This window comes from Cuculus canorus, chromosome 9, assembly GCF_017976375.1.
Source record: "Cuculus canorus isolate bCucCan1 chromosome 9, bCucCan1.pri, whole genome shotgun sequence".
NCBI classification, from domain to species: domain Eukaryota; kingdom Metazoa; phylum Chordata; class Aves; order Cuculiformes; family Cuculidae; genus Cuculus; species Cuculus canorus.
The window spans coordinates 17,557,715-17,579,409 of record NC_071409.1 but is presented as its reverse complement, the minus strand read 5'-3'; the positions used below and the strand labels follow the sequence as shown (position 1 = coordinate 17,579,409).

General features: G+C 37.5%; 1 protein-coding gene across 3 annotated transcripts in view; it reads right to left on the bottom strand.

Moving 5' to 3' along the window:
* The window catches only part of PEX5L (peroxisomal biogenesis factor 5 like), a 46,939-nt gene extending 25,542 nt beyond the window's left edge, over positions 1-21,397 (bottom strand). The window contains exons 1-7 of one of the 3 annotated variants that reach the window (XM_054074189.1): positions 21,335-21,397; positions 19,486-19,590; positions 18,050-18,088; positions 4,791-4,902; positions 2,805-3,014; positions 1,553-1,676; positions 293-389 (exon numbers count right to left, since the gene is read on the bottom strand). In XM_054074189.1, the coding sequence (XP_053930164.1) occupies positions 293-389; positions 1,553-1,676; positions 2,805-3,014; positions 4,791-4,902; positions 18,050-18,088; positions 19,486-19,554 (651 nt within the window). In that variant the 5' untranslated portion in view covers positions 19,555-19,590; positions 21,335-21,397. The remainder of the gene's footprint in view (positions 1-292; positions 390-1,552; positions 1,677-2,804; positions 3,015-4,790; positions 4,903-18,049; positions 18,089-19,485; positions 19,591-21,334) is intronic. The other 2 variants (XM_009559282.2, XM_009559283.2) reach the window with 2 other exon arrangements.
* Positions 21,398-21,695: the final 298 nt, after the last annotated feature.

The following is a 21,695-nucleotide window of genomic DNA, read 5'->3' as shown; positions in this document are numbered from 1 at the left end:
GAGGAAGGGAAGAAAGTTGACACTGTAAACTGTAGTTTGAAGTCTTTCTCTCTGTACAAGAAGGTCACAGTTCACTGCAGTGCTAAACTCTGATTATTTCGTACGTCGATATCATTGAGTTATTTTAGTAACATATTAGTTTGAAAGCTGTGTGAAGTTTCAGCTGTATGAATCTTTGAACTGATGATCCTGAAAATATCCCTTAAATAGTCCTTCGAGAACATGAACAGTTACCAGCGTGAAAATTGCTACTTGTCTCTTTATTGTTACTAAATCTACCAAATCCTCTTACCTGTGTTGTAGGTGCAATTTCTAATTCTGATGCTGAATCAGATTCCAAGGCACTCTTGACATTAGTCAGCTCAGACTGTGATCTGTTTTCTGTGGACCTAGAAATAATGCATTTACATACTCAGCACTGCACACCAACACATGCTGCCTTAAGTCTTTCAAGTTCATAAGCACATACTGATTACTTAGGTTGTTTCTTTCAACCAAATTGTTTAACTTGCAGTTCTCAAAAGTGCCTGGACCCTTCTCCATGTTCCCACTCATGCTTATCAGTTGCCTGCAGACCATAGTTAATAGAATAGAACAGAGTCAGGCCTGATACACCCGCAGAGCCCTGGGTCTATACTGGCATTAAACGAAGTATAATGGAACAGAGTCTGTGCCTCTAACACTGGTCTCCTCTTTCATAGTCAGGCAAAATAAAGTTATATAGTGACATAAGACTGTACTTGCAGTCAGTATCTAATAATCATCCACCACATTACGAGAATTCACGTTGGCATATGCACCTTTTTGTGCCACAATACCCTAATGTTCTTTCTTCCTAGAAAATGAAACCTGGTAGACCAAAATCAAGTTAACTGGGCAAAACTTGTGTAAAGCCCTAAGTTAATGAAACACGCAGGTAAAGGGTGGGCTAAGATATAGGATAAGCAATAATTAGTTACAAAACTGCTTCTAGTATACGAAAATTATAATTAATGTCATGCATAATGTAGTGAATGAATGTCACTGAGAAGGCAGCAGAATTAACCTACATGAACTGTTCCCAAAGGCTAAGTCCAATTCTTCCCTCATTTACATTCCCTGCAATTTTAGTTGAACTGTGTGAAAGAGGTAATAGTTGACTTGGATATTTGGTCTTGCCTCTTCCAGTTATATGTAGTAACTCTGCCCTCTTGGTAGGAAAACCAAAATACACTGGATACTCAGTGACTGTCAAATCACTGCCAAGCATCTTTTTTCACTTATTTTACTCACATGCTTGTAATTGGTTTTGGATCACTGGATGCCTCTGTAAAATTGTCACAACCATTTATTTAGTAATTGCACCTGCTACTTTTCACAACATTAAAAATTGCTGGCAAAAATGTCATTTATAGTGTACTTGCTTATGATACATTGTCCAAAATGTCTATTTAAAAACATTTTAATGTGATCATAACAGATTTAATAATACGAATTGTCATCAAGCAAGTATTTGTGTGAATTAAGAAAGCTGGCCTGGAAATGTTTTTGTAAGGGAAGGAAAATGTTGTACCATAAAAGCTCTTTTGATGGAACTCTAGATGATGATGTTCGCTCTGTTGAAGGGTGACCCTTGCTACTCCTGTCTCCATGAAAATTGACATCATCCCATTTTTCTAGCTGTGTCTGAATATCAACTGAAAAATAAGAAAAGAAAATGTGAATATTTTAAAAACAGTACTGCAGAATTTTTTTTCTCCTCTGTTAAATGTAAATTATAGAGAAAATGATGTCACCAAAGACTATATTTTAGTTAAATATTGTGCACCTTTCTAGCTGGTATTCTGTGAAAATATTTGGGAATCTACAACATTTTTCTAAATCTATTAGCATTCATGATCAGAGTGTCAGTGGAACTCTCGATTTAAAATCAGTGATTTGTATGTAATTTAGATCTGTTGATAAAATTCTATTAACTATTTGATAGTTTTAGATATTTTTAATTTCTTAATTGTAGTCCACTAGTAAAAATAAATCTTCCGGTAGTGACTAACATTTAAAAATGACTGTGTAGGCAACTGGGATTAGGCAGTAATATGTTGAACTTGTTTTGCAGAAATCAGATGTTCAACTCCTAGTTGAAGATAAAGTTCTCTAAAAGAATTTCTGTGCTGATGAATGGAAAATTTGCTGCTTTGGTATAAATTACATTTACCTTGCAAATTTCTCAGTTGCAGTGCGAGTAATTTACTTTGGATGGAACCAAATTAAATTCACCTTTTCCAAAGCTCATCTATAGATCATGCTTGGCAGGATATTGAGTTATTTTTGGGATTTTTTTTTCGTTCTGTATAAATATAGCTCTTTTGTCAAGAACAGATTTTTAAAAATTTTTTTTATTTTTTGAATCTCATATGCATAGATAAAGTAGTATTCATAAATATAATGTGTATTTCTGGCATTTGCGGTTCTGAAAAGGATATCCAGTATGGGCTGACTCTGATCTGGCACTTTACCTATTTCTCATTATATACCCTTATAGATTTTTCTGCCATGTTACTCACCCTGACTAAATTATTTTATTAAGTTTATTTTTGCACATTTAGTGGCTACTAAAGGTATAATGGCAAAGGCAAAGGAAAAATATGTCCACAATATTTCAAGTTTAGTGTTTCAAGTAGTTTATGATGTGGAACAAAGGTTACACTCCCTGCTAACGTGATGTAACAAAAATTCTCGTGTTACTCATTATTTTGTGGTAGTAGCGGGGATAAATTAGTGCTAGGTGAGGCTATGTAGCACTGATAAAATAGCTACACTCTTACCTAAATCTAGTGAAGACTTGTCTGAAACTCTGACAGCCTGGACTTTCTGCTCAGTATCCACACTGATAAGGTCAGAATTGTCTGTCTTCTTTCTGTGGGTTGAAGCTTTTAAGCCTTCACTTCTTGATGGATTCTCTGATTTCTTTGCTTTGTTTTGGGTTTGTAAGACAGGTTCACTGAGATCCAAGAGATCCAGACCTGTTGATAATACTTACAGACAAAATGTTAGAATTTAATGTTGTTTTAATTCAAATAGGTCACTTAAAAAAATTGTTTTAATTGGAAAAATACTGCTAATGTGTTTGCATTTGACTAGAGTTGATGTATCTTTCCTGGCTAAAGACGATGACCAGCACGTTCAAATATGACCAGGGATTTCAGGCGCTTAACTGGATGTAGTTTTAAAAAGCTTGATTTGCTTAAAAAAGGTTTTCCCCTGAAAATGTTGAAGACATTTTAGGTCTTAAGGCTATAGCCTTCCCTCACAGATTTTCTTATGCTGTAAGGTTTCCCCTGTACAACTGAGCTTTTAGATAAGATTTGGTTTAATCCTGTGAATTATCAAGTACCAGTAGCAGCTGCTTTGGATACTACTGTTGTGCCACATGACATTATGGGAAAAGAGTAGATAGCTTCTTGGGTGGACTTCCAGGGTCATAAAGGAATAGTGGTATGTTTAATGATGGTTTCTACTGTTGTTGCTCTTTGTCTTTTGGGAACAAAATATTGAATGCAATTATAAATTCTACTGCTATTTCTATTAAGGACTACATCGGTACAGTTCAGTCTCAGTTCTTCATTGAAAAGTAACATTAAAAATTCTTTAGCACATAGAAGATAGAAAAACTCCTTTATCATTGTTTTATAAAGCAGGTGTTTTTAGCAGGTCAGTGCAGTGCTTTATCTGTCCTGGTAAATCGGTGAACTTCATCGATCTTCATAGAATAAGAATTTTTTATTCTGTTATTAAAAATAATTACCCTCCACCCCCCAGTCTGATAGATATGCCAGGTAGACATAGGATCTAAAGATACTTACTTTTTTACCACAAACACCACTTTTAAACAACCTGAAATATTTCTATTTATTCCTGTAATACCTTAAGCTATATACAAAAGGAAAAAAATATTATTTACAATTATTTAATTCACTGTTCCAGTTTTTGTGATTAGAACTTGCCTATTGCTTTAGACACATATTAATTAGATGTGAAGATAATCACCCAGCTGTCAATTATTCATTTAATAATTTGCATGTACATAGATTTTAATTAAATGGCTTCTAACAAGCCAAGTAATTTTATGACTTATCACCAGAACATAGTAGTGCTATGCTGGTTTTATTGTATTTCAGTTGTTCTTCTCAGCTGCTTTGATTACCTCTGCACAAATATCAAATAGGAGGAGGCCAATTTCTAAACACACTTCTGAAGAACAATATACTTCAAATGTGATTCAATATAATTCAAAACGCTTTCAGGATACACTCTTACTTTTTATTATCTACTCTACTATCTCACTCCAACACAAAGGAGCTAAGGAGTGTGCTAGATCCTTTCACTAATTAAGTGTCCAATCTCAGTCTGTATAAACTGTTTTGATACTTCTTCCGTCTTCTCTGACATCCCATCCAAGTTTTTATTAAAGAAAATCTTTCAAGAGTAAGGAATTAGGTTGGTTAAAACCTGACTAAGTGTGGCTTTCCCATAGGTTAACATTTTGCAAAAACAAAGATTGGACAAACTGATATGTACCTCCTGTCGAACTTAAACAAGTTCTCTTTAATTCAGCCCTAGAAATCTGGCAGAATACGTGTGATTTGGATCTTTTATCTACTAATAGGTAAGGCAATTATAATTTAATACCAGCTTGTAATTTCATGTAAACAGCAGCAAATCAAGAAATCACTTGACAAAAATATACTGTAATTAAGATAAAATAAAAATTATTTACTTCTAGTGAGGGATAAATAAAGTATTTTGTTTACCTGCAGTATTTGATGTTACAGGCCTTGCAACAGCTTCAGGTTTAGTTTCACAGAGAAAGTCATCAATGGAGGGGCTCAGAAGGGGTCTGCTTTCTTGTTGCTCATTCACCAGCTAGCAACAAATAAACCAGGGTCACAGGGTGTTGTTGGGATGCAGAATTTAAATAAAACATATTCTCACAATATCATGTGCTTTATTTTTGATTGTGAGAGAGTAAATATTACAATTAAAAGGTGTACAAATAGCTCTGGGCTTGTAATGAAAAACTTCAGTCACTCTTTTGGGGCAAAATTATATTCTAGTTTTACAAATCGCACAAAAATAAAGCAGCGAGGTGATTTTTCTGTAGCAATTATTGCATACTATTGCTTATAGGGCTAAATATACAAGGCTTGATGTATCTCCCTTCAAATCAATGGGTGAAGTTGGCCTTCGCTGTCACCAGGAGATGAAGCAGAGGTTTTTTTGTGTTTGGAAGAGGTCATTTTTTTTCAGCAGTAACATGTCTTCCCACAGAACTTACACAATACCATTTCATCTAGCAAATGTTCTTTAGCCCGTTAAACAATAACCTGCTGAGACAGAAAACACTTCTCTGCAATACAAGGACACATGAATGAGAGTGGATGGAGCTTGCTGACTGCATGAACATCCTTCATGAGTTATGCCTGTGTGAAGAGTCGAAATACAGTTTTTATTTATGATGAGTTTTCCCTTTTTTTGTAATTGCATGGATGCATTCTTTTCCTTCTGCCTAAAAGAAATCTCTGCATTACAGACTATTTCATGTATTTGGGATTAGCAAGACAAAGCAGTAAAACAATTTAATAAACAAAGTTCTCCTCTCTGCAATCTATTTCTGATTGGAGGATCAAGACCTAGGCTGAGCTGGACGGATGTCTGGTGGTGTGGCCTGCATTTACTTTATTAATGTGAAAACGTTTTCCCTCTATTACTTTCAAATGGAGCTATTTCAGCTTTAATTTTAACCTCTCTGCTCTCTTTCTCTCTGCTTTGTTCCCACTCATTTTCCAATGCTGAATTTTAAAAATTCTCTCTCATATATATTTGAACTTTTAAACTTAGGATGCTAAACATGGGCTAAAACTGGCAAAAAAGGTATTTACTCATTTTATGTTGGGTAATTACTGGCATTTAGTTACTTTGGTAGCAGGATTATGTCCAAAGATATTACAGCTAAACAGCTTAGACTCACTGTTGTTTGGTGCTTGTTTTTGATATTACAAAGTTGCCAGAAAAATACTGTAGCTATTAAAATAAAAAGGCCATTATTTTGATGAGTCAAACATTTAAGCTGGGACTTAATGCTGACTGACTGTATAGCATGTGTATGTTTGTTTGCCCAGGACCTTACAGTTTTGCACTGAAATACCAATTTACATGAGTAACACGGCAGACAGATGAGTGATTGCTTGCCCAATTGTGTGTAGCAGGATGTGCAAATATGCGCATGTAATTTAGAAATTTGACAATGATATTTTCCCCAACTAATTTTGTGTATGCTAAACTCAGACTGCATATGGACCTTACTGGTGACGTGATCGTGAGGACTTACAGCTTTCTGAATCGATTGCCCAGGTTGCTGTCCCATATAACACAGAATTTACTTGCTTAGTTTGGTAAATCTCAACATTGATTGGAAATTCCATTTATACCAGCTGCACACTTTGCTTTCCGCTAAAGCTCGCTCTACAGTAACTACATTATCTCCAGGTATATAGGTTTACTTAATATTGATATTTAAGACCTAGGAGGACCTTATTTTTTCTGTTTATGATTTGGTGTCAGTCCTTACTCATTTCTATTGGTGAAAAAATGAAGGTGGATACTGAGTTAATTCTTATCAAAATTCTTTTTAATATTTTAAAAGTTTCTTTATGTCCAATTATCAGCAAAAATTGCTTGAATACATTTTTCTTTTTGCACTTACACATCTCATCGTAGGAACTAACATCAGCAACAGCTGCTACACTTTTGGAACAAGCTGCACATTCTGGTGAACATAGCATCCAACAGAAAAATTGTCAAAGACTCTGGATCAGCTGGATATTCAATGATCTATTCTGTGAAACACTAACAGCATAAAGAAAAGACCTACACCATTTGGAGGGGAGCAGGAAGGAAGAAGAGGCTCTATAGGAATCACTGTAAACATAAAAAGTTCATAGGAAATACTCTGTTTCTGTACATTAAGAGCATATCAATAGGGTACATTATTGCATACAGTTTAGAGGCTTATCAAGTTTCCCATTATATTCCATGGAAAATTTAATAGGAAATGGGAGAAGGAGAGAGTGAAGGAAGTTTATAAGAACCAAGAGAGCCAAGATCACTCACTGGAGACTGAAAAATTGAAAATCTGAAGACCAACTGGAAAGGAAATTTATTGCCCAAACCTGTTGTGGGGGTAAAAGAGTAAACTGTGGGAAGAGCAGCAGTAATGCCAAGAGAATCATGGAGGGGAAGAAGACAGGAATCTGCAAAGATGTGAATTCTCCAGGGTTCAAGTGAAATATGAAGTAGCAGATGTCTCACAATTCTTTTTTTTCTTTACAAAGCTGGTTATCACATCCCTGGAAATTTCTTTATTGTGTTTGTTTAAGCAAGACCTGCTCAGGAACAGGCCCTCTTTAATTTGAAACCATCAGTGCATTCTTCAAAGTCCCTTGATAAAATCGTTCCTTCAAACTGAAAGCAGATTGGTGGTAATATCCACTTCATCAATTTTGCCAGCAAACACCAAGATTTAATTTTTACTAAGTTGTCTTTTTTTCTGCTGCATTTGCAGGACTTTTGTTTAATTAGAGAACATACAGGTTCCTCATCTTTGACTCCCTTACTTTGTGAACATATGCACTAAATTCATCAGAGATGGGTCACTCAAATGATCAGAGGAATAACAAACACATTTTACAGGGAGACTAAGTTTGACTTGCTTAGTCTAACAAAATGAAGGTTGACTAGGAATTATTCTTCATGTATACATAAAGGGAGAGTGGCTAGATGACATTGGAGGGTGAAAGTTATTTTAGCTGTTGAGAAAGGCTGGCAAGACAACAGAGGGATCTAAACCAGCCACAGATAAATCTGACCTGGGAACTAAAAGAAACTTTCCCAGCAATGAAGTGAATAAACAGTATTTTTTTAGGGTGGGGGGACAAAAAGGCTAACTATTTAAAATGGCTTTTGACAAACTTTCTACCTGTCTGTTTAAGATATGATTGTTTTTGAGAAGTAAACCGTGGCCCAGAGGATCCCTCCCAGTCCCATGCTCCCATGACTAAGGACTGGAAGCTGTAGAAATGTCTTATTAAATGGATTGTTCTTATGAAAAATAACCTGCTTTCAACAGAAATAGCTGAGTCAAAACAGACAGCAAATGATGAAGTAATTCTTAATGAAAACAAACTACATACTTGCAGGAATAGAACATATTGGAAAAACACTTTTTTTTTTCATGAAGCTGACATTTCATGATGAATCAAACATAATGCTAAAAATTGCCATCAGCTAATATTTTTGCCATTTGCAGGTACTGGGGTAGGTTTCTGACATTACAGTGTATGCAATGCTACTTGGTAAGTCCTCAGCCTCACACTTTGAATTTCAGGTTGCTGCCTCATATATTGGACAAAATCTATCCCCAGTTTAACTCTGCTCAAGTTATTAGAGTTATATCAGGCATGAATTTGGAGTGATGTTATAAAACATTCATAAGATGAAAACTATTATCTATATTAAAGCAATAATTTATGGTTCTCAAGCACATTTCAGGGTGAATATCACAGAATGCTTTACAACAGTCATGAATCAAGCCTGGCACTACTGCAGAGATGAGAAGTATTATCTCTACCCTGCAGGCGACAGTAGCAAACCGAAATTAAGAAAGCCACCCAACATCACCCAGTGCTGGAGGAAGAAGCACTGGGAGCAGGAGCCAGTGGCTGGCACTGCACCGCCGCGCAGCATTTACACGTGCAATAATTGTACACGTGCCAAGCAATATAGACTCAGCCTGTGAAACTGATGGTTTCCAAGTACTAATTTAGCCAGCAAATGCCATTAATTCTCACAATGTCTCTAGGAACTTTATTTTCCTTTATAAAATCCTTTTTAATTAAAGAAAAACCCCACATGCTCCTTTAACTGAAGATGTAAAATCTGCGGAGGGTGATACTTTCTGTACTAGTACATCTGAAGAGACTCATCCATAGTTTAAATACTCCTAAATTCAAATGAATGTTCTGTGACTGACTTGCTATTGGACAGCACCACAGAAAAAGGTGCTTTTTCTTACCTTAATGCTACTACTGGAATTTTTCTCTTCCAACAAGCCTGTAGAGATTATTTTTGTGATTTAGGAGGGATATTGAGAGACTCAAAAGAGTCATCTGACAGCTTTTATCAATCTCCCTATTTAAAGATACTCAAAGCATGCGTTATTTATCAGAGATCAGAGACAAGGTGCAGAGGCTGGGTCTGGCAGTGGCGCTGGGTCTGGCAGTGGCAGATGGCTGTGCTCGAGGCCATGTCTGCTGTATTTCCCCCCCCAGCACTCTGGGCTGCAGGACTGCCCAGCCTGTGCTAAGGGAATCACCCGGTCCCCTTTTTCTGTGCTCTCTCACACACCCCATCCACAGCTGTCTGCATTTGGTCAGCTGAGGGACTATATTGTCTGCAGCTGCCTTTGATGCTGATTTTCCTTCTCCTGGGTTCTCTGGTTTGGTAGTGGTCTCTATGCTGCCTGAAGAGCTTCTGTGAGGAGAGGAGGATGCAGTACCTCATGGCAGTTCTCTCTCTGGATGCTTCTCGGTCCTCAATGGTAGGTGACAACCCTATGAATTTTGTTCGAACAGTTCACTTGGTGCCACATATAATCAAATCCTACGTGGGTCCTGGACATGGGAGTGCTGGGAGCAGAAGGGAAATGTTGCTGTAGAAGATGTGCAGTGGTGGTCCCTGAGAGCAAGCAGTGGGCATGAGCGTGGTTTCTTCCTTCTAGCTAATATCCAGCCTGGTCTCAGCTTCCTTCAGTCACTCATGCAGCACCTCTTCCTCTGCTCTGCAGTTCCCTAAATCCTCCCAGGCCTTAATTTCTCCCATTGCCCTTAAGGAATGCCCTGCCTGGTAAAATGCCTTCATGGAGTATTGGCCCCAGGGCATCTCCCCAGCTCTGCTGTTCTTTAAAAGCTTGTTTTCTGTTAGTCTTTAGAGCCTTTGGCTTATGGTTTTAATATAGGTGCCTCTTGTGATGCTGGTGTCAGTGGTGGTGTGTTTTAATGTGCCAGAGACCCCGTGAGACAATGCATGTGGATGGCAACTGCTATTGCTTTGGTTTTGCTTTGCACCCAGTCGACATCTTGTGTTGTAGCAAGAGAGCTGGGAAATACCTAAAGAGTAGCTTGATTTTGTACTAAAAATAGACAAAAAGGGGGTGGGGCACTTGGCAGGGCTCTGTTGTGAAACAGCTTAGTTTGGCCTTGAGGTAGAGGGAGCTGAAGCATGCCTCGGGCTCAAGGGAACAGCCGAGAGAACCAGCTTCCTACCTAGTATTGCATTTACAGCTGATAATGTTCACCTGTTCAACTTGCCTTGCTCATGGCTACAAGTGCTTTGTCTGCTTTCTCCTCTTAATCCCCTGGGCTTGTGCTGTGGGACTGCTGGAGCATACCGAGGCTATTAGTAAAGTATGTTCCTGACATCCCATTTTATATACTGTCTTGCTATATTCCTGATCGTCATCTGTTTGCAGTGCACAAGGCATGCTGTTTTGTTTCTTTTTTTTTAATGTTAGTAGGGCATAAAATAATGCTAGTCTTTAAGATAAATTACTCAGAATCTAAATTGGTGGGTTCCAGTTAGGCATAGGCAGCTAATTAGCACCTATGTTTTGAGCACAGAGTGAACTAGTTCTCTTAAATTAAGTGCTTAATTCCCTCTCTGTTCAACAGGGAGAGAGAAATGCCTAGAAAAGCAACTCCAGAGGGACATCCTGCCTAATTTAAGCCGTCCCTCAGGAGGCTCTCAAAGGCACCTAGCTTTCCCACCAGCTATATATGGAATTTATTTTAGAAAGACTGGTTCCACAAGCACCTAAAACTTAGATGTAATTGGCTACCTAAGTTAGTTGGATTGGATTCTACCCATTTTGTCACCTGAGGCTGATTGAATTACTCAAGGCACTAATTTAGAAAGCCCCGAAACTACTAATGGATGATCACAGTTCAACAGGAAATCTTCTCCTGGGCACTTAGAGGTTTTGCTCTACTGCCCATTCAGTATGATGATGAGTGGGTGGCTGCTGACTGCATCAGTGAAACAGCCAGACCTAGAAAGCACAGGGTCTGGTAATGAGCATGGGAGAAAGTAGGAACCTTGTAACTCAGATTTTCTATTGGAGATGTTGTGTTTTTGACATTGGAGAAACTTGACTGCTGCTTGGGTGAAACTGGACAAATAGGTGAGCGAGTTAGATTAATCCAAGTAGTTTGTAATTTTTAAACTACTTTTTTTTAACTTAAGGCATCCACTAAAGGATGAACTTCAGTTACGGATAAATTTGTATGATACACAGCAATGGTTTCTTGATAGGTTTTCTGCACTTTTTTGGCACATTTTCTTACCCTAGTGCATGCCACTGAAGTTGACAATCAGGTGAATGAACTTCCATGAACTAGCTATTTCTAAAAACTGATAATTGGGAAACACAACATGAAATTGAGGTTATCGTTCTCTAGAGCATAACTGGCCTGACAGCTGTGTCTGCAGATTATTATCTTGGCAGGATAAGATCTGGAAGTTCTCCTTTTCTGCTCGCTGAGGATGGTTTGGAAAGGGAACTCCTCGCAAAATCACTAATCTCATGCTGAAAGTTCAAACCGCATGAGCTATTTTTTACTTCACCCACTCTTCTAGTATGTTTATAAATATTTCACAATCAAAATTGCCACCTCTCACGCTTTATTTACTGTTGTTTAGTAAGTGTGATCACTACTTGACTTCTTGCGTTATCCTTGTGCCAGGGTCAGAGTCATCTTTTCTGTGTCAGTGTACTGTGAATTTACATTCCAGCCAAACTGATGTGCGAGCCAAATATTTGGCTTTCTCAAGAACAGCGAATCAGTTCACAGGGCACACAGTATAACTGACTTCCACATAATGTGTATTGTGGGAAGCTCTCAAACAGAAACTAACTTGCTTCTCCCTCCTGCAAAGAGCAGTTTGGTGTTGCTGCCTCTCTGAAGACTAGTCTCGCTCAGCAGGTGATAACAGGAACTCTGTTGCTTAAGTAGTACGAAAGGTGTGGAGTGACCTGTGAATCAGAAGTGACAGCATCTTACCTGAAATCACACAAGCCAAGTGACTCCCTGGGGTTTGACGTAAACAACTGACAGAGGGCTTGTGTGAAGTCAGAGAAAGCTGTGGGAGGCTCACTATGGACACCATATTGGATATTTAAATTCATATGCCAGCTGTGATGTTTAAAGCCTATACTTGATGTCTAAATTGGTAAATGATAACATGCTTATGCTATGTTTTCATAAACAGCACCTGCATTGCTTGATCACTGTGTCACAGTGGCATCCCATCTGTGTTCCTAAGTACTGACCTGTACAAATTATGGTGTCTCGCTGCAAGGCAGAAGTAAATATCTTGCAGTTCATCATCTCGTTCTGCCTGTTCCTCTTGCTCTGGCTAAAGGAAACTAAACACGGGAGTTGTATTTGGCTTCTGCATTTTGGCCTCACTCCAGCAAAGCACTTGAGCATGTCCTGCAAAACTTAAGGTTAAGCACGTGCTTAACAGTCTTGCTGGATCAGAGCCATGGGAGAAGGGGAGGAAAGTTGCGCTTGTCATATTTTGACTGTGACTGACAGTTTGGCCTTTACTACTTGTATGAAAATGTGATTTACTGTGAATCTGTCTGTTGCATTCGAGTCTTCACGCTCTATGAAGCAAGCTCTTTACTAGAATTGAGTATTTCCCTTTCCTGGGTGTTAGATGATTGTATTTATTTGCTTTCTCTCACTTGGTTATGAATTGTCTTTCTGATGTTACCTCGCAATTTGTATGTCAGCCTCTCCCTTCCCCGATATCACTATCTGAATTGGAGAATTCCTCTACAACAGTGATCAAAGACAAAGTTAATTCAGCATCATAGATGCTTACAGAGCCTTGCAGTAACGTAGTTGCTGAGAAATTTCAAGGTATTTCTTTAAAATAACATAACAGAAATAATTTCTTCATGGAAGTACATAGTCTATACTGCTAAAATGGTGGGCTAGTCAGCTAAGGGATTAGCAGATTGATATGTAAGCAAAGTAAACGCAGGTTGGGAAGATTTGTAGAATAGGAAGGCTACAGAATCCAAAGTTATCTTTTGAGAAAGCCCTGAAGAACCTACATTACGGGAGAAAGCACAAGTGATACTACCTACAGAGACAAAATGGTAACTGAGATGCTAGATTCTGGTTTCTGTATCATTCATGGAAATGATCTTTTGTGTGGCAACATCAGCTGAGGGGGCAGTCTGACTTTTAGAACATTTCTGAACTGTGGTTCTCAATAAGGTGCAGGTGATAGAAACCAGAGGAGCCCCATTTCACTCATAATGCAGGTATTGCGTTGGTACTCTTGCAGCATCTCTGGGGCAAATATGATGATTGCTGACAAAATATTAGAAAATTATTTAATGTTCTTCATTAGCTGAGAGTAAAGACTGCCAGTATGTGGAAGAGAGCTGCACGTACAAATTATTTGTGAACCACCACTGATCCATAGGTAAGTTAAGCAGTAGTGAATTGTATGCAGCCTCATGCACTATTCTGAGTATGGTACGTAACTGAACGTCTCCTTAGATGGAAGATGCACTACTGACGTTTTTTAAAGAACAAGCCCTCATACTATAGCAGCGTGAATACTGTAAAGATAAAGATGAGTGAGTAAACAATATCAAATGTATCATGGCCTATCACAGAACTTATTTTTTGTGAAGCCTATCTCACTCTTGCTGTTCTTGAACTGTGGTGAAAATGCCCTTTGTTCACTGTCCATGCAGCAAAAGTGATCTTTTACTGTACCCTTGTTGTACCTTTGCCTATAGATTGTAATTATTTTGAAATAACATATTTTCTTTTTTTGTTCTTTCTGTGGATCTGTCTTTTAAAACAAAGTTCTGTAGCATGTCTAGAGTATAAAACTGTGGGTTTGGATGTATTATTGTGAGCAGTCATGGGCAGCAAGTTGTAATTTCTTGTTAAGTTATACAGTCTTCCTCTGTAGGGATCTGTCATGGCATGTGTGTTTGTTTTGAAATGTTTTTTGCAGACTGGAAAGCTTGAAGCTCACTCAAAAGTTGTTTGTGAAATTGTTTTTGGACTTGCAATTTGGTAGCTCAGTTTCAGTGTACAAGCAGCAACTTCTCTGAACATAGAGCAACTGCAGTACGTGGATTGCAACTGTAACAGGATAGTAGATTTTTGCTTAACATTCATGAATGAAGAACCAACAAATATCTGAGAATTAATTCGACTCATAAATAATTCATACAAAAACCAGGGTTACACAGGCATAATATATTATTAATGAAAAACGTTTGTCAAAGTCTTTCTGTGCTTATGGAAGGGTAAGGCGTTTTAAAATGTACGAAGCAGTGCTGTTAGTTTTTTATTTTATGAAAAAAATTACACCATCAATTCCCATGGTAATTTCAAATTAAAGCTGTTATTTCATGGACAAATATATTTAATCTGTGTGACAGAGAAATCTGTATAACTTCAGGCAAGCAGCCAATTTATGACTTTTAAGCATATTGTCAAGGCAACTTTATTATACTCATGAGAATATTTCTGCTGAAATTATGCATACTGCCCTAAAAGCAATAAAAGTGCTTAGTAATATTTAACTTAGAGGTGAAGAACCAATTAATATTTGTACTGCTAAGGATGCATTTAGTAATTTAATATTTTCTTTTTTACTCTTGTACTTACCCTGTTTTACTAATAGATGAAAATGTTATCAGTGGAATTTAAGAAGTGCCCCTTGCTAAACTACTGAAAACTTTTATAATTAATCAAGAGAGACAAACTGGAGATGTGTAAAAAATACTGCTAAGGAATTTATCATGACTCCTTTAAAATGCGTATAAAACATCTCAGATCTACTCCTCCTAAGATTAGTGAGGAAATTGTCACTGTTCTCAGAGGGCAGGTCGGAATGTACAGTGAATTATTGTAGTTCGAACTTAATTATTGCCCTTGTCATGATTTTTGCTTTTTTTACATTAACGTATATCAATTAGTTAAAATTGAGTTAATTCTGGTTTAGAATGCTATAGAAGAGAACAAAAGCTCATCACATTCATCTAATTTTCTCCCATTCTGTTATTTTATTTTGTAAACCTTTATGGAGTGGGCTGTAAATCATTGGAAGTCTAATGCTAAGAATGGGTATGATGGATTCAAATGGGGCTGTTAACTTCTACATGGAAAATGCGACAATGCCGTCAAAATCACTTAGTGAGTCCCTGATAAACATTAGAAAATCTGCTAAGAGCATTGGGAGCGCTATCTTTGCTCTCTTTCCTTTATAAAGTCGAAAGGAAGCATTTGAAAGATCTCCTGCTGGTGTTAAACAAAAAAAACCCTCAAACCAAACCAAAACGCACAAACCCCTCAAAAAAACCCAAACACCTCCCAAAGCACCGAAGAAACCATAACAAAAAAAACCCAAACAACAAAACCCCAAAAAAGCAAAACCAAACCCCCAACAAGCCAAGAAAAAATCAGTGGAATTTTGGCAGTGCAAGTATTTTTGTATTTTACTCATAAGCACTTGAGTAAATATAAATAGGCTTGGATCAACAAATGGAATGCAAATGAAGTTCACTTTAAAAACTAAAAAAACAATGTCGCTACTAACTAGCGCTTGATAGATGCACTAAAAAAGGGTATCTATTTCATGACTGCATGCCAATTAACTCCACCGGATGCTTAAGGCTTTTTAAAAATTGTCATGTGTGTTGTAGCTTGATTTATTTATTTATTTATTTTTTGAGACAGGATAAATTTCAGCGTGCTTCTTATAATAAAAATTCAACTTTTAAAATTTCTTGTTCCCAGTTCAAATTCTAAACCTGAGCGTTCTGTAGGTTAACTTTGAAAATTATGAACTTTCAATACCTAAATTGCACTCCGAGCAATGTCTCTGTATTTCATGTAGATTCAAAGTAGGCAGGTCCCATATTTTTCAGTTATAAACAGAAGCGGGCATGGCTTTCAATATAAACTTTGCATTTCTTTTTCCTCTTGGTGAATTTTTCATCCAATCATATTTTTGTTCATGTAACACCAAAGCATGTTTGCCACAGGATCATCTTGGGCAGGCCTTATTTCTTTCTATTAACGCTGTAGGCATCCTACCATCAGTAGCTTTCCAGTTCTCTAATGAAGAATCTAAATTATGAGTGATGAATATGGGACAAAACTCTTGTGACACTGAGATTTGTTTAAAATCGGGCTGGCAAGGCATTTAAGCAGGCGATTTCTTACTGCTCAATAAAGCAGTTAATCATACTTAAGTGTGGATTGAATTACTTTATTGAATCGGATCCTTTGAGGTTCACAGACCTGTAGTAAATTGAGAATTTCATAGCTGACTGTATGATTAAACTTTGACTCCAGGGGATATTTAAGTTTAAATTTGTCATTAGGAAATAATTCTTAAGTAAGCTTTTCTTTTTTCCTGACAAATGCAAAGAAGCTGTGAAGAGATTAAACAAAAATTTTATTTTGAAATTAAAATTTTTATGCATGATTTTTCTTATTTATTTATTTATTTCTCTGCTTTGGTTAGCAGTATATCTGCCTGTAGCTTAACTCCCAGTTCATCTTTGAAAATTTAGCAAACTTTCTTTTGCCTTTTCAAGCTTCTATTCATATAAAAAATTACATTTTTTCATTTGTTCCAGTTTCTTCTGAATTATCTTTAAAAAGTTAAAGGGAGACAGCAACACAGAATAGAGTTATGTTCCACGAAATCCCATTAGTACTGGAAGCTCGCTCTCTGTTCATGTTTGAAGTATTACATTTGGCAACTACTGAATGCTTTCTCACACCAATAAAGTGACTTCCATTGAAAATAATTGAGATGGAATCACAAAAAATAGGTACTGAAAGGCCTATTCAATTACTAACAACATCCCTCTGCTTCTCATAGTATACACATTACTACTGGAAGGATGGTCAAGAGTCCCAGCTGCCATGTATTGGCATAGCCTTACTGGAGCCTGCAGTACTTTTATAGTTCAGGTTATTTAAAGATTTGTCTCCAGACCTGATGGTATAAAATAATCCCTGATGATACAAAATAATCTGTCAATTGGAAACTTCATCAAAATGTAATTCACAGTGACTATTTCTGTTGGCAAACAAGTGCTGCATTTCACAAGCAGGGCTTTGCTAGGAGCCCAACAATGAAGTGTGAATGCGTAACTGACCTCTTCTGTGTTGGATGTTATTAACGTGTTCCAGAGGAAGAGAGCATAGAGGTATCTCTTAAAACATGAGTACTATTTCTTTCAGAACAAGGATTTGGAGTCTCTTCCTTGTGAATCAGATTTCACTTATGCTTTCTGGGGAGTCTGCTTCCACAGTCAGGCACAATTAATCCTCTACTCATCAAGGATTTTAGAAATGAGACTTCCTTTTTTTTTTTTTTTAATTAACTTTTAGAGAAGCCACTACTTCTCTACCTGATCTTCATTCTTGCATTTTAACTTGCAAGTTTCTTGTTTAGTTACAGGGGTGGAGCTACTTAGGAAGTAGGTTTTTAACTTGGGTACCTAAGACGTACACGTGCCTATACTGCGTTTGCTGGTGGTGACAACTTTGGAAAGACCAAGTCTTATTCTCTTGACCCAAGTCAACCTGGCTTGACAATTTTGCAGCCAATTTGGAATTTGTGTGTTTCACTTGTGAGCAGCAACCACATCCATCTGTTTCATCATGTAAAGAGGAGAGACAAACACTTTGATGAGGACTACATGTATATCACAATATGGTGATGTGTTATTCTGAATGAATGGTCTAATGAGAGGTTTGCACGGACACACTAGAGAAACAGCATCTCAAAACAACATTACAGCCAGACAGTTAGGATACAAATGATGTATGCAATATGGTTGTATAACTGCACATCACAAATACATGATGCAGAGATGGGTATGGAAAATACTCACTTTTTCACTTGATCCTGCTTCCTTTTGGCTTCTGCACCCCTTTGGTGCATAGCAGGGAAGTAGGTATTTGTGTTTAGTGGAAGAAATTACACTGACTAACAAACACAAGCATTTTACTCATAAGTTTATCATAGGCTATTGTTGAGTAGATTGACACACAAGCACGACAAATGGTGCATTAAACGTTGAATGAACCGAGGCTGAACTCCTGGCCTTGTTGAAGCCAATGGAAGTTTTGCACTGTTTTTTTGGGGTGGGGAGAGAATGGTCGATAGAGGGGACAGCATTTTATATTTGTTTGTAATTGTTTGTTAAACATTTAGTAGAAAATTAGAAAGATGCCTTAAAGAGAACAATTACTTTGTGCAGTTACTTCATAGACATTTGTGTTCAGCACAGGCAAAATATGACGTTCAACAGGGGCTGAGGAGGAGGTCACCAGACCTAGTTTCCAAAGTAGATGATGATATTTCTATACCATATGTGTATGAGTGCAACACATCTGTGCTGGATTGTGTGTGTATTAAATACCTTCAAAAAGTACAGTAGCCACTATCCCAAAATGTGGAAGGAGTACAACAGGACTGTGGATTTTGTTGAAGGCTCTCACAGAAGAACAACTATGTGCTAAGACTACTTCCATTAAGCCTCCTGTTGAGTAGGAATAACTTGTTTGAGCTGAATGCCGTTTCTGGGGGAGCAAATTAATGTATGTGAGTAACAGGAGGGAGTAAAATCCACTGTCATAGTGAGATGGAAGTGTTTTGCTTTGTTTGTCGGAGTGTTCAGATACTGCCTTCAATAAGGCAGTGAAACCACCTCAGGCTTGATGGGTGCTCCAAGGTGTGAGGTTTAGTGTGATGATGTTGTGTCCTTCCTCCAGATGAAGTTGTAGAAATGAAAGCAATGGGCTGTGCAAAGCAACATATTCTGACTTGGACCAGGAGGCGAATCCCAGCAAGAGCTTAGGGATGGGATCCAAGGTATTGAAAATGATGCTACTGTGGTTATTTCTTATTTTATACATGCATTGCAAATGAATATTTGTGGTGTGAACATTGGCGGCATGAATTCTAGCTGAAGTTTTAAATTGGTTATAAAGAATTCCTGGTAACTAATATATAATGTACTTTCTACGGTTTCCTTTATGTGGGGGGAAAAAATACATTTTTCATGTCAAAACATCTAAACTCACAAGGCATTATATAATTTACCCCACACTATTTTCCCCCATGTCAGTAAGGAAACACGGTGGTAGTGGTGTGAGATCCTCTAGCAGATGAGTTCCACCAGCTCCACTAAAGCTGAAATTGTACCGAGGGAAGGCTAAGGGATGGTTAAGGTTTCCCTCAACCTGTGTGCGCCGCATTTTATGTAGACTTTTATACGCGGCTGGTGACTCGCGCAGTGTCGTCAGAGCCCCGCGCTCTGCCCACCTGTGATGTCATAGTAAGGAGGGGCTTTTCTTCTGCAGACTCCTCCCTCGGAATCTCCTTCATCACCATGGCAACAGCCTTATCTGCCGCCCTAGAGCCTTTCCCCTACAACAGTGAAATCAACAATGGCGCGAATCAGCAGCGAGCTGGGCAACAACCGCTTCCCAAAAACACACCCCAGAACCATCCAGTCGTTAACTGACGGTGTTTATGGCTCGAAGCAAAACTGGCTTGCAAGTAGAATACACAAAAACCACTTAAAAATAATCATAATAACAATTTATCTATGAACCCGTTAGTTAACAACGCGTTTGGGATCTAGACGGAGTCTTGAGACCTATTAGAGTTGCCCCATTGAAGCCAACAGGAACACGGCACCGCCTTGGCGGGCAAGGCTGGCTGGAAATACTCCAGTGTGAATGGAAGGACCTTTTGCAGGATAGAATCTCCACAGGACTAAAGTCTGCAGGATCAGCCCCACCATTTAATTTTAGTTATTCAAAAGTTGCTATCTGAAATACCTGGTTTTTGCTTAAAAATGGCATCAAGTTGATTTTGCAAATAAAGCACAGATCCTTGTAGTTCACTGAGGCAAACTCTCATTGAAATTTGAAAGTATAACCTGTAGGACTGGGCCTGCAATGTTTATAGCTTTAGGAACATTTTACAAAGCAATTTAAGTCATATAAACAGTCTTTTTTGCTAACAGAACATATGGAGCCAAATTCTGCCATCATAGTCATTACTACAGTTCTCCAAAAAAATGTAATTGTTAAACTTACTGTAAGGATTGTTTTTAAACTCAAATTTTCTTAACACCCAATATATTCTAATCTTTCAAGGCTAAGTTAAATATTTTTAATAATATTTAGTTTTAATGTTTTAGCCAAATGAATAAATGCACCAGCATCATGTGCCATACGCTCTTTGAAACCATGCCCATCCTTTAGGAAGGGTACTTATCTTGAATTCACAGGGATTTCAGTGTTTTGATTTCTCATGTTCTTGGAAGTGACAGATAAAGTCTGAGCATACAGCAGAACTGCATTATGCTGGTGACCCTGGGCTTGTCCTTACCATTACACTTAAAAAGTTCCCATTCATTTCTGTGGAAGTTTTCCTGCAAAGACTGCAGGATCTGGCTCCATAAAAGCAACATTTTACACTAGACATATATATTTAAATACTCTAAAGTCTCTTAACAGAAGGGGTTCTTTACTAACGCATTATACACTAGAATTACTTTCACTAGTACTGTATTCTATGCCCAATGAAAAACCAAATGCTATTGATTATACTAAACTACAGGCTGATTCAGAAACATTTCAACAATTGCAGGTGAAAACATAACATTCTATTGCGGTTTTTGAACAGATTTTAATAATCGCCACATCAATGTTAGTGTTAGCTTGCTTGTGCAACACATCTACAGTTACCCTACAGAGAGTTCTTTGCATGCTGCAAGAAATTCTCAGAGCAGAAGTGTCATAAATGATAAGCATGCTGGATTTGTGATGCCTTTGATATCCAAAGAACTACAAAATCATTGTAAAATTAAATATATTTAATTCAATGAGAATTACTTCTAAGTGGTGAACGTATCAAAGGTTCTTGGCCAATTACGTATTTACTTTCTTCATGATGCATATGACGTATTTCAGGTCTATGAAGCTTTTTTTCTAGTATGATGCATGGAGCTATCATTAGCTAGCACTAATAACATGCTATTTGATCTTTATAAAACTTAGTCCTTTTGTGCTGAGTGCTTGAACAAAATAGTTTATCAGCTAAAAAAAGATGCATTGGAAAGCATGCAGTGCTTTTTATTTCTTGCAGAGTGAAAACCCACCAAAGCAAAGGTCAGGTCACTTTTTTGAAGACAGAGCCACTTTTTCTTCAAGGTTTCACCTACTGCCTGAAAAGAGTTATGATACTCGTATTAGTGCCGGCTGTTAACCTTTCATAAACATAACTCTGCAAAGCCCTGGGAGTGGCTGATACCATATATAAAATCTGTCTCATCATTTTAAAGTGCCTATAGTACAATGTAGAACAGTAACCTGAGGAATATCTCTGTGCTATTTTTTTTGTGAGCAGACTTTGTATATTTGCTAGTCAAAGTAAGTGGTTGCTACTTCTATTTTTTTTATTAGGTCTTTATTTTGGCTTTCTTAAAAGACTACATGTAAGTCAGGTTGACGTATTTCTGG